Source organism: Canis aureus, chromosome 16 (genome assembly GCF_053574225.1).
Source record: "Canis aureus isolate CA01 chromosome 16, VMU_Caureus_v.1.0, whole genome shotgun sequence".
Taxonomy (NCBI): domain Eukaryota; kingdom Metazoa; phylum Chordata; class Mammalia; order Carnivora; family Canidae; genus Canis; species Canis aureus.
Window position 1 is genome coordinate 62133831 of NC_135626.1, and position 15376 is coordinate 62149206.

Consider the following 15376-nt stretch of genomic DNA (forward strand, 5'->3'; position numbering starts at 1 on the left):
TCTGATTTTTCCATGTTGGAAAATTACCCGTTGTCTCTTCCCTTTCATTAGCCTGCCTTATAGGAGTGGAGGCAGGTTTTAAATGCAGGGAACTATAGAGAGAATTTAGCCTCAAAAAAGAGAGCTGAAAGCTAAATTAGTTTTCTGGCTGAAGGTAGGGAACGGACTCATAAATTTAAGAACCTCGCTGGCTCGGGTTCCCGCTGAAATGAACAAAGGAATATGCAGATGGGGAATCGCCAGGTTCCTGGGCGGCTGGCGATGAGGATATTGTGTTGTGTTGCAGGTTTGGGGCACAGAAATTCCATTTGATGTGCTTCTTGCTAGGTTTGCTGTTCACTTCTTTCTAGCAGGCTTTGGGGGTGGGAGTTAGGAGGCAAACCTGTTTTTCCTTTTTTTCGACTTGCCCCCCCGCCCCCCCCCGTGGTGTACTTGCTCTGTTTGCTCTATGTTCTACTTTCTGACTTCCTTTATAAATTATGCATTTGTGTAGCTTCGACTCTGCTCAAAGTTTTTGCTTGATGCTCTGAATCTTAACGAGCACTGCTGGGAATTGGGTGGCTTTGCCTCAGCCAGGCGGGGGATAGTGGATGTTGTGGCAAACCCCAGCCTCGCTTCCTGTTTATTTTCCTTTACGCACGCTTGTGTTTGTCGGGAAGGATGAGTGAGCCAGGCTCTCAGTATGGGGAGCGGGAAGCCGTGATTGGCCAGTTTAACACATATGTACTTTCTCCATTCTGCACATCGGCTTGGGTGTCATTGTGTGTAAGCCTGTGAATTTATATTCAGATTTGATTGTACCACTTGATCAACTGTATCTTTTAAAGTATATATGGTTTATCAAATCAGTTAAGTAGGAGGAAACAAAGGCATCCCTTGTGATTTTATTTCAAATTCTTTGCGTGGTGACAGGCATTAATGTATTTTTAATCAGTGAGGTGACACACACTTGGGGATACAGGGGTTTTCAAGTCGGGGTGGCGATTGGGTCTGCAGGTGCTCGTCTGCAGTTCTGAAGGTAGCCAGCTCTGAACACTGGAGAGGTTTTCACAGCTCGACTACAGCAAAGTGGATGTGACCTGGGCTGAGGCTGTTGCTAGTCTTTATTCCCTGAAGAGTGGATATTTGTGCATTTCACTGTGGAAATTTTAATAGTTTTCAATACTGGCTGTTGTTGCAGAAAGACGCTTTTGGGTGTATGCTGTGAGATTTGAGTTACGTACCATACTATCCTTTTGTAAGTCTGAAACACTTTGAATTTCGAAACACACCTGGTGCCAGAGGATGGTATGACAGGACCCTGGCCAGACTTTTCAGCAGTGCCCGGCCCTCCTGCTGGACTGTCCCCCGCCGCTCCCACTCATGTCCAAGCTGTGGTTGAGGCCATTGGGCTGGGCTCAGAGTCTTAAGGCAGAATGCTCCGTGCCGCCCGTAGGGATGCTGCTGGAGAGCCCTGGTCTGGAGCCAGAGCTCGGGATTGGAGAAGTCCTCAGGCCCTGAGCAGTCATCCATACCCACTCACCTTAAGGGTTGGAGCATTGTTCAGGAGTGATTGGAATTGACTGACAAGTCCAAGGTCACATGTTTTTAATGATCACTTAATGTTTGATAGCTTCTCAAAATGATACTCTTTTCAAATTCAGAATTAACCTCTGGGGATAGAACTATCCTCTTCAATTATATTGCACTGGAGAACAAATGTTTTGAAGTCTAAAATGGTTATTTTATATACTCTTACGCAGTTTCTGGCACATTAAATTTCATAGCCCTTAAATTCTCTTAATGCTGTAACTGTGTTATTAAAAGACATTAATCTGGAATTTTTGGAGTGAAAAATGAAAATAAAATACCAAAAAGGCACTTTGGGGTATAGCTTAGAATTTAAAACTTACCACATTTGGAATCAGGCCAACGCTATTAAAATTTGCAAGGGAACACAAGACACATTTGATTGGTTTAAGGATATTCACTGGTAATGTCTTTTGCCCACTGGTGGAATTAAATTGGTTAGGCCAGATACATTTTTCTAATCCACATGTCAATATATCCTGGAGACCTTTTTTGTTTTCTTAAAAAGGTGTAACTCAGGTTGTAGGAATAGTGTATATTGTATGAGCAAGGGCTAATCAGATGACCTCCTTCAGTGTCTTCACCAATACAATGGAGCTAATATCACACTGAGGGCCGTGCCCTCCTGTTGCTCACTTGGAAAGCGATGAAGCCTGTGCTTGGTGACAGGCATGGGGTCCTGGGGCTCTTTAGTGTTTCGAGGGACTAAACTGTGATCGTTGGGCTTCCATTTATATTTCTAAGCACTTGGGAGAGCTTCAGACATAATAACTTTATAATTAAATCAGAGATAATTTGAGAATTGTGTTTTTAAGCCAATTAAGTGTGGTCATAGAGGTTGAGGGAATGTAATGTGTTTGGAGCATTGGTTGAGGAGGGAGAGGTGGGACCATGATTGGAGCTGCTGGGTACTGTGCGGACACCTTGCCCCATCCCTGCCGCATCCCTGCCACATCCCTGCCGCATCCCTGCCACATCCCTGCCCCATCCCTGCCACATCCCTGCCCCATCCCTGCCACATCCTGTACCACCTCCCTCACCCCAGGGAGGGTTAGAAGAAAAAGCAGGTATGCTAGAAAAGCAGGTGGGGATGTGAGCATCTGGGTCAGGACCCTTTAGGAAAGGATTAGAATGGCCAGAGAGCTCATGTTGCTTGACCTCCTGCCTGTTTGGGGGTGAGCTTGAGTAAGTGGAGGTGGCTCTTGCTCAGAAATGTCAGATGTGGGATCCCTGGGTGGTGCAGCGGTTTGGCGCCTGCCTTGGCCCAGGGCGCGATCCTGGAGACCCGGGATCGAATCCCACGTCGGGCTCCCTGCATGGAGCCTGCTCCTCCCTCTGCCTGTGTCTCTGCCTCTCTCTCTCTCTCTCTCTGTGTGTGTGACTATCATGAATAAATAAATAAAATCTTTAAAAGAAAAAAAAGAAAAAAAAAGAAAAAAAAAAAGAAATGTCAGATGTGACCGAGCATAAGGCCTGCCCTGAGTCCCTGAGGCACAAGGGGGAGCGTGGGGGCTCACTGAGCACGTGTTCCCCGAAGAGTGGCTCTCCCCCCGTCCTCTCTGGGCACGGGGCTGGCTGCGGGGATGCCCTCTGTGCAGAGGCGCCGGCCAGACCTGAAGCCCAAGGGGTCAGCATTCCTTAAATTAGCCCGCTGAGTGTCACTCCCTCAGCTGGACTTTGTGAAAGGAACCTGATGGTTTAGGAGCATGTCCCCTCGCAGATTGAGGACAGGGTCAGACTACAGAGACCCGTTGTACTTTGGCAGGGGCAGGCAATCCTTTTGAAAATGCGACCAGATCCCTAGAGATAGGTGGTTTTCTCCAGGGGGCTTCCCACATCGGGCTCAGGGATGAGCCAGGCGGCTTGGAGCTCGCTCAGGAGGGTGACCTAGGTACCCGGTGTCAGAGCAAAGGAGAACCCCTTGCTTTAAAAATGTCATGGGACAGCTATTAGTATTACTCACCAAAGGAAGGCCACCGAGATGTTTCCATGGAACTTCTAGTTTGAAGCAGCTTCTCCTGCAAGACTGAGTTTGCTGTAAGATAATTGATCAACTGTATGGGATTATTGATACTGGTCACTTAAATATTGGAAAATGACTAAGAAAAACAATAACTATTACCATTTTCTGATTGATTTTCTGCCCTGTCTCCTGACGATAAAGGGACCATTTGTTTTTTATGGTTCATAACTAGGAGATGCTGGCACACGTCTGCAGGAAGACACTGTTCTTCTCTTCGGTGTGTCTCTGGCAGCAGGCGTGCAGCTCCTGTAGAAAGTGATTTATCATTAATGACTGCTTTTTTTAAGACTAAATACTCTCCCCTCCCCACACTTTAAATTCTGTTTTGAACACAGGAATCCTTTCTTGATGTGATAAAGATTACACGAGTTTCCCCGCTATCCAAAAGCAGTATGTTCCTATGAAATCTTTCCTGAGAGAAATAATTACCATTAATTCATGTGGAAAAAAAAATGTTGAACATCCCCAGACCCCAAAAAATAACCTCTCTCAGGCTCTTCTGATACCTTAGGGACACATCTTGCTAGTGCTGCACACAGTAAATGGAGATAAAGCCCACACACTGACAGACACAGCTCAGAACCTGGGGGCTGGACTTGAGATGTCTCGGGTGGCCCCCAGGGAAGGAGCTCCGGGGTCCCCCGCTCCCAGCTCGGGGGGCACTGCCTCCACGCTGGCTACCTGCAGAACCAACTCTGCACGCCTTTCCACTTCTTGCCCTTTCTCGGAAAAGTAAAAATCCTCTTTGGATTTCTTTCGGTTATCGGAAACAGGTGCATCAGGACTTCCACTGGGAGATCTTCCATCACTGGGAAACGCGCTAACACGCACTTTGGGAAGGTGGGCGATATGTGTGTTCGCTGTCATCGCCCGCGCACCTCATGAGGAAACACTCATGACGGCTCATTAAAACCAGTGTGAGGATCGCCACTGCCACGTTCTGCACTCATTAGCAATACTATTTTGGAAGTTGTGGGCAATGCCTAAGACCTGAAACGGGAGAGGAATGAACCGTTGGAAAGGACAGGATGGACTCATTATTTGTACATGGTATCTTTGTCAACTCACAGGCCCTGTAGGGGACCACCAAGGAGCAGTGACATTTAATAAGGAGTTTAACATAGTGGCAGCAAAGGTGTCAGTGGCTACTGTAAGAAACACGATGGGAGAGTGCATGTGTAGAAGCACACTTCCCCCAAATATCCATGATGTGTTGAGGAATAATCCAAAAAGAAACGTGCAGGACTTCTTAGTGGAGAAAACGAAGAAAGGAGTACTGACAAAAATTAAAAGAAGACTCGAATAAATGGAGAAACATACTGTGTTCCTATATGGAAAAATCAAGTATTAGGAGGTTATCACTTGCCAAAATTAATCTATATGTTTAATATGCTTTTTTTGGTATTTTGGATCAATTTTTATTCATTTAACATTATAAGAATTTAAGTGTTATTCTGTTAGGAGAATATAATGGCGTGCTTAAACATTCCTTTATTCACTTAAAATTTAAGTCATTTCTACTTGCACTCAGAATAAAAAATGCTGTGAAGGAAATCTTTATACATACAGACTTCCCCTTTATTATTTTTGGGGTATTTTTCTCTGACAGATTCTCATAATGTGGAATTATCAGATCAAAGAAAATAATTTAAAATACTGAGTGTTATCAATATGCAGTTTAATGCAACTTTAGTCAAAGTCTCTATGGGATTAAAAAATTGAAGAACTGATTAATTTGGGAAAAAAAGAGATGAATATAAATATAGCTAAGTAAAAGCTTAAAAAAGATTGTGAGGAAGGAAACCTCCTCTCCCAAGCATTGTGAGATGTTGTAAAAATAAATGACTTAAATCAGCGTGGTGCCAGAAGTACTGGTTGATGGGATGATGGGATAAATTCAGTTAGCCTGAAGTAGGATCTGGTCTATCTGGAAATTTATATATGTTACAGGAGTCATACAAACTTGTTGAGTTTGGGGGAGATTATTTAGCAGGGAATTGGTGTGCGATTGGCTAGTTTTTTGAGACAGGAATTAATCCCCTTGTGTCATATACCACAGCAACCTCCAGGTAACTTGAAGGGTTACACGTAAAATATATCAAAACACCAGAAGAAATGCACGGGGCCCTTAGTGAGTACGGAGGGCCTGAGCTCTGCTGTGCGCCGGGAGTTGGCATCCACGTAGGTCCCCTCTCATCGTGGGTTGGGGAGCCTAGGTCCGAGAGCTCTGGCAGCGGGAGAGCACGGTGCGTGGCAGTGCTGTGCCTGCCGGGGTTTGGGGGCAAGCTCCCTGAGAAATGGCTGTCTGCACGGAAACCGCAAAGGTGAGTCTGAGTTGGTGGAGTGGGAGAGGCAGCCTTCCAGGCCGAGAGAGCTGTGGCTGGGAGGCCCCGAGGTCATGCCAAGTGGGCTGAGGACCTGGAGCCACTGAGGATGGGGCCGTGGCAGGCGTGTGGCGTGTTTAGCAGGAGTTGGGCTTTCAAGATTTTGATGCATGTTGAGCAGTTCAAACCTAAATCTTGAAGGTTCAGGACGGACGGAACAGGGCAGCGAGGAGATGTGTGTGAAGAGGTATGCTTCTGCTGCAGCATGGAGCCTGCCCTGGGGATGGGGCAGTGGGGGAGTGGCTGTATGGTCAGGAGCGGGGATAGCCAAGGGGACAGGCCCAGAAGGCATTTAGGAGACAGAATAAAACAGATGGGGCGAGGAGTCAGGGGTGGGCTCTGGCGTTCAGGAACAGGGGAAGGGTCCAGGCTGGTAACTCAGCCCAGAGTCCTCTCACCTGTTTGAAGTATATCCCCATCCCACCCCCTCCCCCCACTGAGATCTTTGTTTCTTTGATTTACTGATGTCTCCTCACCACCTAAAAATAGTGATCGGCACCTAGTAGATGCTCAGTAAATGTTTGAAGGATGAGCTCCAGGTTTCTGGCTTGAGCCGCTACGTAGATAGGACTGACATTCCCCATACTAGGTGGCTGGAGAAGGAACAGGTGTGCAGGAAGCTGTACCAGATGATAGAACCAAGGTTTTGTGCGTCAAGAAGCAGGAAATGAATCAGATGGTAAACGCCGGACTAGGGGAATCTTTGCAACAAATAATGTGGATGCAGTCTTGAGTATGTAAAGAGTACATGAAATCAATCAGAATTAGTCACCAATGCCAGTGTAGTGGTATATAGGCATGAATAGGAAATCCACAGAACATAAAATTTACAAACAGTGAATACACATTTGAAGAAATACCCAGTGTTACTAATACTGAAAGAATGGTAACTGAATCAATATGGCAGTTTTTCTCTCATCAAATCATTAATGACTTCAAATAATGAGAGTAGCATAACCTGGTCAGAGTGTAAGTTTGTACACAATTTTTGCAGAGGATTTTGGCAGAATGTAGCAAGTGCCTTAATATTTTTTAGTCAAATAATTCTGTTTCTGGAAATGTATCATAAAGGAAGCCTGTGGTGGGGATCCCTGGGTGGCGCAGCGGTTTGGCGCCTGCCTTTGGCCCAGGGCGCGATCCTGGAGACCCGGGATCGAATCCCACATCAGGCTCCCGGTGCATGGAGCCTGCTTCTCCCTCTGCCTGTGTCTCTGCCTCTCTCTCTCTCTCTCTCTGTGACTATCATAAATAAATAAAAATTAAAAAAAAAATACTCAATATATGTAAAAAAAAAAAAAATAAAATAAAAAAATAAAGGAAGCCTGTGGAAGCCTCCCTAACATGGACCTCTTCCCTTCTGTCCACTTTACTTCAAAACCCCTCCAGGAAGGAGGTTACTGGTGTGGCACCATGGGGGCGGCACAGGTACTGGGTGAATGGAAGCCAGTTGGAGAGGCCAGTGGTGGGGACAGGGCTTCGTGTGTTCTGGGGACATCTCTGAGCCTGGAAGAGTGTGTCAGTGGGATGCATATTGAAATGGTTGCTGTTTCTGTTGTGTTTCCAGATGAAGACGGTCAGTGTTGCCTTAGTTTTGTGCCTGAATGTCGGCGTGGACCCTCCAGATGTGGTGAAGACCACCCCCTGTGCACGTTTGGAGTGCTGGATCGGTAAGTGCGGCCCCTCCGTCCGTCATGGCCTCGTGGCTGTGGCCTGCAGCATCCCTGTACGCTCTGGGCTGGGCCAGGCTTGCCCCCCACTGACCAAGGCTGAGTCTGCTGGAGGCTGGCACTGGTTTTTGTGAATCTGAGAGTTTCGTTTCTGTTTGGACGTCTAGAACCTTTAAGTCATGATTTGTCCTGCACAGAGTGTTTCAAGGAAAATTAATAAGTAGTGATTATTGGATTATAGCATTTTCTTCTTTAAATTTGCATGTGATAGTAGTTCCGGGCTGTTTCCTGTGTGTGTTGCCAGGAGTCTTGGTTCTCCCTGAGGAAGGCATGCCCGGAGTGCCCAGTGCTTCCTGGTGCAGTGTTGAGACAGGTGGGGTGCACGACCTTCACTCGCTCTGCTCTCACCATTCAGCGTGATGTTTTTTCATCTGCTGACTGTTTTTGTCAAGAACCTGTGCCGAATCTTACAAAATGTGCTCTCAGCATCTATGATATAATCACCTGGCTTTTCCTTTTTAGTTTGTTGATAATAGTAGATCATGCTGAGTGAATTTTGGTTATTAAGCCAACCTTGAATGCCTGTAATAACCCCCACTTGTGTTATCTTTTTTTAATATATTGCTGGACTTGATGGCTATTATTTTGTTAAGAAATTTTTTCAGCGGTGTTTATGGGTGATTTTGGTTTGTGGTTGTCTTTTCTTGTAACATATTTGTTTGGTTTTGGTAGCAAGATAATGCTGCCCTCATTAAATGTGTTGAGAAACAGTCCCATCGTTTCTGTTTCATAGAAGAGTTGGTAGCGAGTTGGCTATTATTTCTTCTCTAAACTTTGGTATAATTTAACAGTGATGTGTGGGTTTTTCTTTGTTTCTGTCGTAGATTGTTTTTCTCTCTTTGATAAGATTGGGGGCAAAAGCACCCCCACTCCCGCAGCTTTCTCCATCCCTTGGCAAAAGCAGAAATTCCCTTCATCTACTTTAAATAACAAAAATTGCAAATGACAGATTTCCTCTGCTGTTTGAAGGCCAGCTTTGTGCTGCTTGGAGACCTCTGTTAGCAGACCTCTGTTAGCGCCTGTTTTTTACTAACTGAAAGAACCCCCAGAGGGTTTTTGCTGGCAGGAAGCCGTGATTGGCTTAGGAGAGGTGTTGGAGGAATGGTCTACTTTTGGATGGGGGGGGGGAACGCCTATATTCTAGGCTGAATTGGAAACAGTGTTGTTTTTCCCACTTGGCTTGCCTGCCTCAGTGTCTCAGGGTCTTCGGGTGAGCGTCTCTGCTCGTCGCCTCCCCTCGTGCAGCCCAGGCCTCTCGGCCCCCACGGCCAGTGACAGAGAAGCCGCCCCGTGGCTGATTTCCCTAGAGGCCCTCCTGGCCCTGTGCCACATCCTGGCGTCTCCGCCGGTGAAATTGACTTCTTATTAGCCACCGCCGACTGTTTCCACTTCATTTACCCCTTGTCCAAGCTGGATTTTACCAATCGTGTTCTATTTTCTCCCTCTTTAAGTACTCTTACATTAGGTTTTTAGAACAAGCCTTCTCAACCTGGATCCCAGCGTGTGCTCCTGGGGATGGGTGAACCCTCTGGCATTGTGTGGGTGGTGGTGTCTAACTATGGAACTGCACCTTCCAGGCGAGGATCCTTGGATTCTATTAGATTCTCTAGGCATTCTCCTGTACCCCTCCTCCCCCAAGGAATCACAAGAGCTCTCCTCCGTCCTCACACAGTCTCTAATGGGTGTTTATGGGACAATGTCAGTGAAAATGAAAGGAATTCCTTACTTCCTTCTTGCCATGAAAAATCCAGGAACTGAATAGATATTTTATATTGTGTTTTTAAAATTTCTCTGCAATTTAGGAATGTAATCTATTCTGTACTCATTTCAGTGGATTTTGAGTTCAGAAGGACATATACCTCTTCTAAGTTAAAAAATATGCATTTAGCTCCTATTTAAAAAGTTGAGTAGGGCTGGCCCTTCTGATTTCAACAGTATGGAATAAGAGAAAGAAGAATCCTGGAGATTTGATTTTGGCAAATTTGCAGTGGTATCTAGCAGTGCATATTCCAATTTTTATCTTGGAAAAAAAAAATCCCAAACTTGCTAGCACAGAGCTAAGCAGCGTTTTTCCTGCTTCACAGGAGAGTAAGCTCCTGTGGTGAAGCTCCATCACCAGTGAGTTACTGTGATTTCCACGGGCATAATCCCAGCGTGGCCATCACCGCCAGGGGTGAACGTGGGCACTCTGCCACCCCCATAAGCCTCAGACCACATCCAGGTGCACCACCTGTCCCAGGATGCCCTTGTGGCACAGGGACCTGGCTCCACATCGTGCCTTGCCCTGGATTTAGTTCCATCCAAACTGGACCAGGTCCTCAGGCTTTCCTTGACCCTTCTGACCCTGACACCCAGAGGATCACAGGCTCAGCTTAGAAGAACGCCCGATGTTTCCTCAGGATTAAATTTTGGTTGTATCTCTTTGACAGGAGTGTCACGGCAGAGATCTGCCTTCCTCCCACGACATGTGTCAGGTGGCACATGAGTAGATTTATCCCGTCACTGGTTATGCAACTTGCTTACCGCTTGATGAAGCAGGTGCTGCCGGACTCTCCGCTCTGAACGTCCCCTTTCCCCTTTGTAGGCAATGACGAGTTTTGGGAAGAGGTGCATCACTGCTAAGCGGGTATTCCTCATCAGACTTTGAGGGAATTTGCTGTGAGCTCGTGGATTTCTTTTTCATTCACTGGGTTACAATCCAGTGTTGTTGTTGCTTATTTTGATGCACTGCTTGTTTCCTGATTGGCAGCCTGCCCCATTCCCACTGGCTTATGTGGCCCTTGCTCTCTTCCTTCCAGCTTGTCCTTCCTGCCCCATCCCGGGCTGGGGCATCTAGATGAGAAACTGCGATCTGGGTGCCCGTGTTCTCGTGGGAACCGGGGTCCTATTGCTCCCCTCTCCTAGATGCATGCATGTGCATGTGTGTCTCCGTGTGCACACGGTCACGTCTGCACAGGTTAAGAACCGCCTCCCTTCCAACCCAACAGGATTTTTCCATGTTGGTGACTCCCTTTCCAACAGCCTTAATGTGGTTTCCAGGTATCCTTGCTGCTGTGTGAGGCAGCTTCTCACCCTGCTGTCTGCACCCTTCTCACACTCCTTTATCCTGCTGTTCCCCCTCAGGTATCTGCCCTCCTCCCTGCCAGGTGCCCAACCCCTCCACGGAGATGCCCTGCCACGACTGGGCTGCTCCCTCGGAGCCACCCCTCATCCCCTAGCTGCGGCCTCGCCCGCCCCACCTCGGGCTCTAGGCTTGCTCAGGAAGAGGGTTAGCGTTTTCAGCAAGTGCTGTAGGTTGCAGGCACAATGATAATGTGGCAGCCAGGACTGAGAGTTGGGGCCCAGCCGTGGAGATGAGTGGGGTTACATTTTGTAGAAGGCCAGTGCTTCTGGGTGTTGGGAGGAGAGCAGCTTCCCAGGGGAAGAGGAGCAGATCCAGGGCCCTGAGTGTGCGGGGAGGGGTGCTGCTTGTGATGAGTGGTTCAGGCAGTGAAGGCCGTGGGGCGGCTTGGCTGGCAGCACAAGACACATAGGCCTGAGGATAGGTTGGTTCTGGCTTTTCTAAGATGTAAATGTCTGGCGTATGTCATGGCTAGGGAAGGAGTCGCAAGGAAGACTTCTGCAGGGGCTGGTGCGGCCACTAGCTTAAAGGGTGCTCCTGTTTAGAAGGCAGCCCGTCTCCACAGTATTTTTGGTCTGTGGTTTTGGTATGTACTCCATCACCAGAGATCCAAAGGTTTTGCATTCATCAAGGCCCCAGCTTTATTCCTTTCAGCTCTTCACTTCAGCAAGTCACTTCATGATTTGAGACCTTAGTTTTCTCATCTGCAAAATGGAGCAGTGATGGTACCTACCTCTTGGTTGGAGAGGGGGTTCACTGGGAGGGCTCAGTGCAGAGACCGTGTGCAGCTGGAACAGCAGCCGCATGCCTGTGTTTCCCTACCCCAGTGCTGAGTGGGAACTGGAAATGCTTCCTTGCGTCTGCTTCTCTTCTGCCCCTGTACACTCACTCTGAGAGACGGGAACAGGGCCTGCACCCATCAGTACATGTGCCAGCTGCTCTGTTGGGCTGGAGGTCTCCAGCAGATGTCTGAGAGTAGACTGCTAGATGCTTCTCATCTTACAAAGTAGATGTTAACCATGTCAGGTAACAACCTGAGAGTCTCTTGTGCTTTACCTTACGCCTATGATGTGCCAAGGGGTGGGATGCATTGCAGGTTGATGGCTTTTTGGCTGCAGACACACATCAAACCAGCTGAGATGGTCCGTGCTAGTTGAAATTGCTCTGACCTCAGGAACGAGGGGTGCGGGTAGCTTGACAAAGGGGCAGACTCTTACTTTCCAGTCTGTGTTGGCGTCCCCGGGCACGTGCTTCCGGCACACATAGGAGAGACACCTGCTTCCAGAGGCTCAGGGATTGGACCTGTCTGTGTTCGGGAAGTGGCCCCTTAAGGTTTTCTGATGGTGACAGGAATCGTTGTTGCCAGAATAAACAAGTAGAAGGTTCATTGTGCAGCTCTGAAGCACCCGCAGGCCCCCTCCCCGGCGCAGGGAAGGCTCTGGCGCAGGGGCCCTTACAGCTCACTGGGATTTCCGGGCCCGGCACGGCTGGCTGTCAACACCTCCTTCCCCACCCCTGCCCCTCCACTCCGCCACATAATAAGATGCTGTTTTATTTCATGGAAGTGACACTCAGCTCTTCTCAGAGAAGCAGGGGAGAGGCTGTTTTGTTTTATGGCCTGACATTAAATGCTACAGCGTAATACTAAAAACAACCGCGCTAAGAGCAGCGAGTGCCCATACGTCTTGGAGAAATCTCTGTGTTTGAAAGCAGGTATAGAGGAGCTGAATGCCCAACAGGAGGAGCCCTCGCTGAGCGGAGAGATTGTTCATGTGCTGTCAATGGCAGCCGTTATCATAAGAGGGGAGAATGCTGGAGCCCCGTATCCTAAGGGAGTATTTGGGAGGCACCTAGCTGTGTTATCCTCTCCTCAGAGAAAAGCCCTCCCTGCCCCCGCGGTGGGTGTCAGACTCAGGCTGATGAGAGCCAACACCTTCGCGTGCCCTCAGGCTTGCCCAGCCCGGCCTCGGGCCTCGGGCCTTGCTTCCCATAGGGCCGCAGACGTGGGGCTGGGGCTGGTGACACGGCCCACCCTGAGCGGCCAGGAGCTCAGAAGATGCTGCGGGTGGACGACTCAGGACAGGCCGTGCGGAGAGAGAAGGGCCCAGCTGTGGGGGCTGAGCCCTGGGGCACAGGCTGGGCCCCCCGGGCGTCGGGTGTCGGGGGCACCCACGGGGCCTTCAGCTGAAACCCTGTTTTCTGTGCCAGTCACGCTGGCCTCACTGAGCAGTATCTCCTTGTCTCCTTGAGGAGGTGTAGCCGCTCGGACTCCCACCATGTGCAGAGTGCCTTGTGCGAGCCACCGCCATCCCAGCCATGCCCTCAGCTCTGGAAACTCCTCTCAGCCCCTGGTGCTTGCGTGACAGGAGACAGAGCCGCTTCATCTATTTTGCGGCTGTGCGTGTGTGGGTGAGTGAGTCTGAGTGGTTAGGACCAGGCTGCAGTGTAGACAAGGCTCCAGTAGGATGATGGTTCCTGTCCTGGGACCTCGGGCACTGGGAGGGCCACGCCCGGCAGGAGCCAGAGCCTTACTGCCAGCGCTCCCTGCTCCGCCCTCGCCTCAGGGGAGGTGCCTCCCACTAAAGACGCTTCTAATGGTAAAATGCGTGTGGGTATTATGGCTGACACAGTACAGAGCCATTAAAAACCACTTCTGATTTCAAAGTGGCCCTTTGCCATGATTATTTTTTCAATCAAAATTAGCTGCTCAAGGTTAAACAACTAATTAGTGGCACAGTCCTTGAAGGCCATACAGAGAAATTTGTACTTGATTCAGGAGGCAGTACTCAGCCAGTAAGTCAATTAACAGATACCTATGAAATGTCCACATAAATACAACCTACAAAGAAGTACAGACGTTCTTTGAGGAGTGAGCCTTGTGTGTTTTTTAATTTTTGTTTTTAAAAAAGATTTTGAGAGACAGAGAAAGAGCACAAGCCGGGGATGGGGGTGCAGAGAGAAAGACTCCTCATGGAGCAGGGAGCCCTAGGCGGCGCTTGATCCCAGGACCCTGAGATCATGACCTGAGCTGAAGGCAGACTCTTCACCACCTGAGCCACCTGGGAGCTCTTCTTGCATGTCTTTTAAATTTTTTTTTTAAACTTTTATTTATTTATGATAGGCACACAGTGAGAGAGAGAGAGAGAGAGAGAGGCAGAGACACAGGCAGAGGGAGAAGCAGGCTCCATGCACCGGGAGCCTGACATGGGATTCGATCCCGGATATCCAGGACCGCATTGCATGTCTTTTTAATTTATTTTTTGTTAAAGATTTCATTCATTCATTCATTCATTCATTCATTCATTCATTCATTCCTGAGAGAGACACAGAGAGAGAGGCAGACACAGGCAGAGGGAGAAGTAGGCGCCATGCAGGGAGCCCGATGTGGGACTCGATCCTAGGACTCCAGAATCAGGCCCTGGGCTGAAGGCGGCGCTAAACCGCTGAGCCACCTGGGCTGCCCTTGCATGTCTTTTTTAAATTTGAAGTTTTTTCTGAAGGATAGCATATATACGGAAAGGTGTGCTAATTCCCAGACTGACCCATTACAGATCAAGAAACAGCCTCAGCAGCAGCCCCCAAGTCCAGCCATGTCTCTCGTCCCCTCTCAGCCAGCCCTGCCCCTGGTCTGTGCCCCGACAGCTGAAGTTAGTCTTGCTTATTTTCACCAAGTGGTAGCATACCACAGGCACTGCAGGCTCTTCCAGGGAGGAGTGACATCACAGAATTGCTTTAAAAGGGCTCACCTGTGCTCATCTTCAGGTGAGTGAAGAGCTCACCGGGTCAGCAGAGCCCTGCACCTTGGGCTTCTGCCCTGCTCAGAGTCTTCCAGAACCTAGCTAGGAGGAGGTGCCTGCACCAGGTGCTGCAGCAATAGTGACCAGCATGTTCGTAGTTGATGGTGACGCACAGGCTCTTCTGAAGGAAGAGTGGAGAGAACGGGGAGATTTTCAGGTTGGGTGACTGCTGGCACTATCGCCAGCCTGTGACCTTGAGATCACCTGACCACTTGGAACTTCAGCTTCTCTCCTCTGCCCTGGGGTAGGTGGCTGCAGTTCCATCAACGTGAAGTTCTGTGCATCATGAGATACAGGAGGCTTATGCAGAAAAGCTTGCGGGGAGGTTGATGCCAGGCTAAAATTTTATGCAGATGTCACTTACTGTCCTTCTTCCTTCTACCACCTGCCCACCCACTTCATTCCTTCAGTAGAAACCCCTGAGGACCCTAGAGGAGAAGCGTCTATTAAGACAGCACTCCGATCGCAGACCTACGTTGTGTCCACTTGACCCTCATCAGGTGGGTTAGAGCGTCAGCACCGCCCACCAGGAACTTGGTTTAGTTGATTTCACAAGTTAGCTTACTGTAGTGAGCGTGGTCGGAAATGCACCACTTCCCTCGTCCTCTTCTTTCCCCTGTGCCTGTTCCCGCTCCCGTCTCCCTGCCCCACTCTCTATGGTACCTTTGGGAGGAAACCAGGCAGTTAATTGGCCACAGGGGTTCGCAGTAGACAGGATGTGACAGCGCCGCTGGGTTGATCCCGGGCTGATGAGT

The 15376-nt window shown here is 48.8% G+C and overlaps 1 protein-coding gene and 1 long non-coding RNA gene across 6 annotated transcripts in view; one reads left to right on the forward strand and one right to left on the reverse strand.

Annotated features, from left to right (window-relative positions):
- Positions 1-15376, forward strand: part of RPTOR (regulatory associated protein of MTOR complex 1) — a 333774-nt gene that overhangs the window by 64281 nt on the left and 254117 nt on the right. For all 4 annotated transcript variants that reach the window (XM_077854547.1, XM_077854548.1, XM_077854546.1 and 1 more), the window contains exon 2: positions 7541-7643. In XM_077854547.1, the coding sequence (XP_077710673.1) occupies positions 7541-7643 (103 nt within the window). The remainder of the gene's footprint in view (positions 1-7540; positions 7644-15376) is intronic.
- On the reverse strand, positions 855-10378 carry LOC144287153 (uncharacterized). Of its 2 annotated transcripts, none has more exons than XR_013355041.1 (4): positions 10227-10378; positions 3692-3838; positions 3533-3604; positions 855-1137 (listed from the first exon to the last, which is right to left on the reverse strand). It is a non-coding gene; the product is annotated as an uncharacterized LOC144287153 (long non-coding RNA). The 2 variants fall into 2 exon arrangements; XR_013355042.1 differs by having other exon boundaries at positions 855-2974.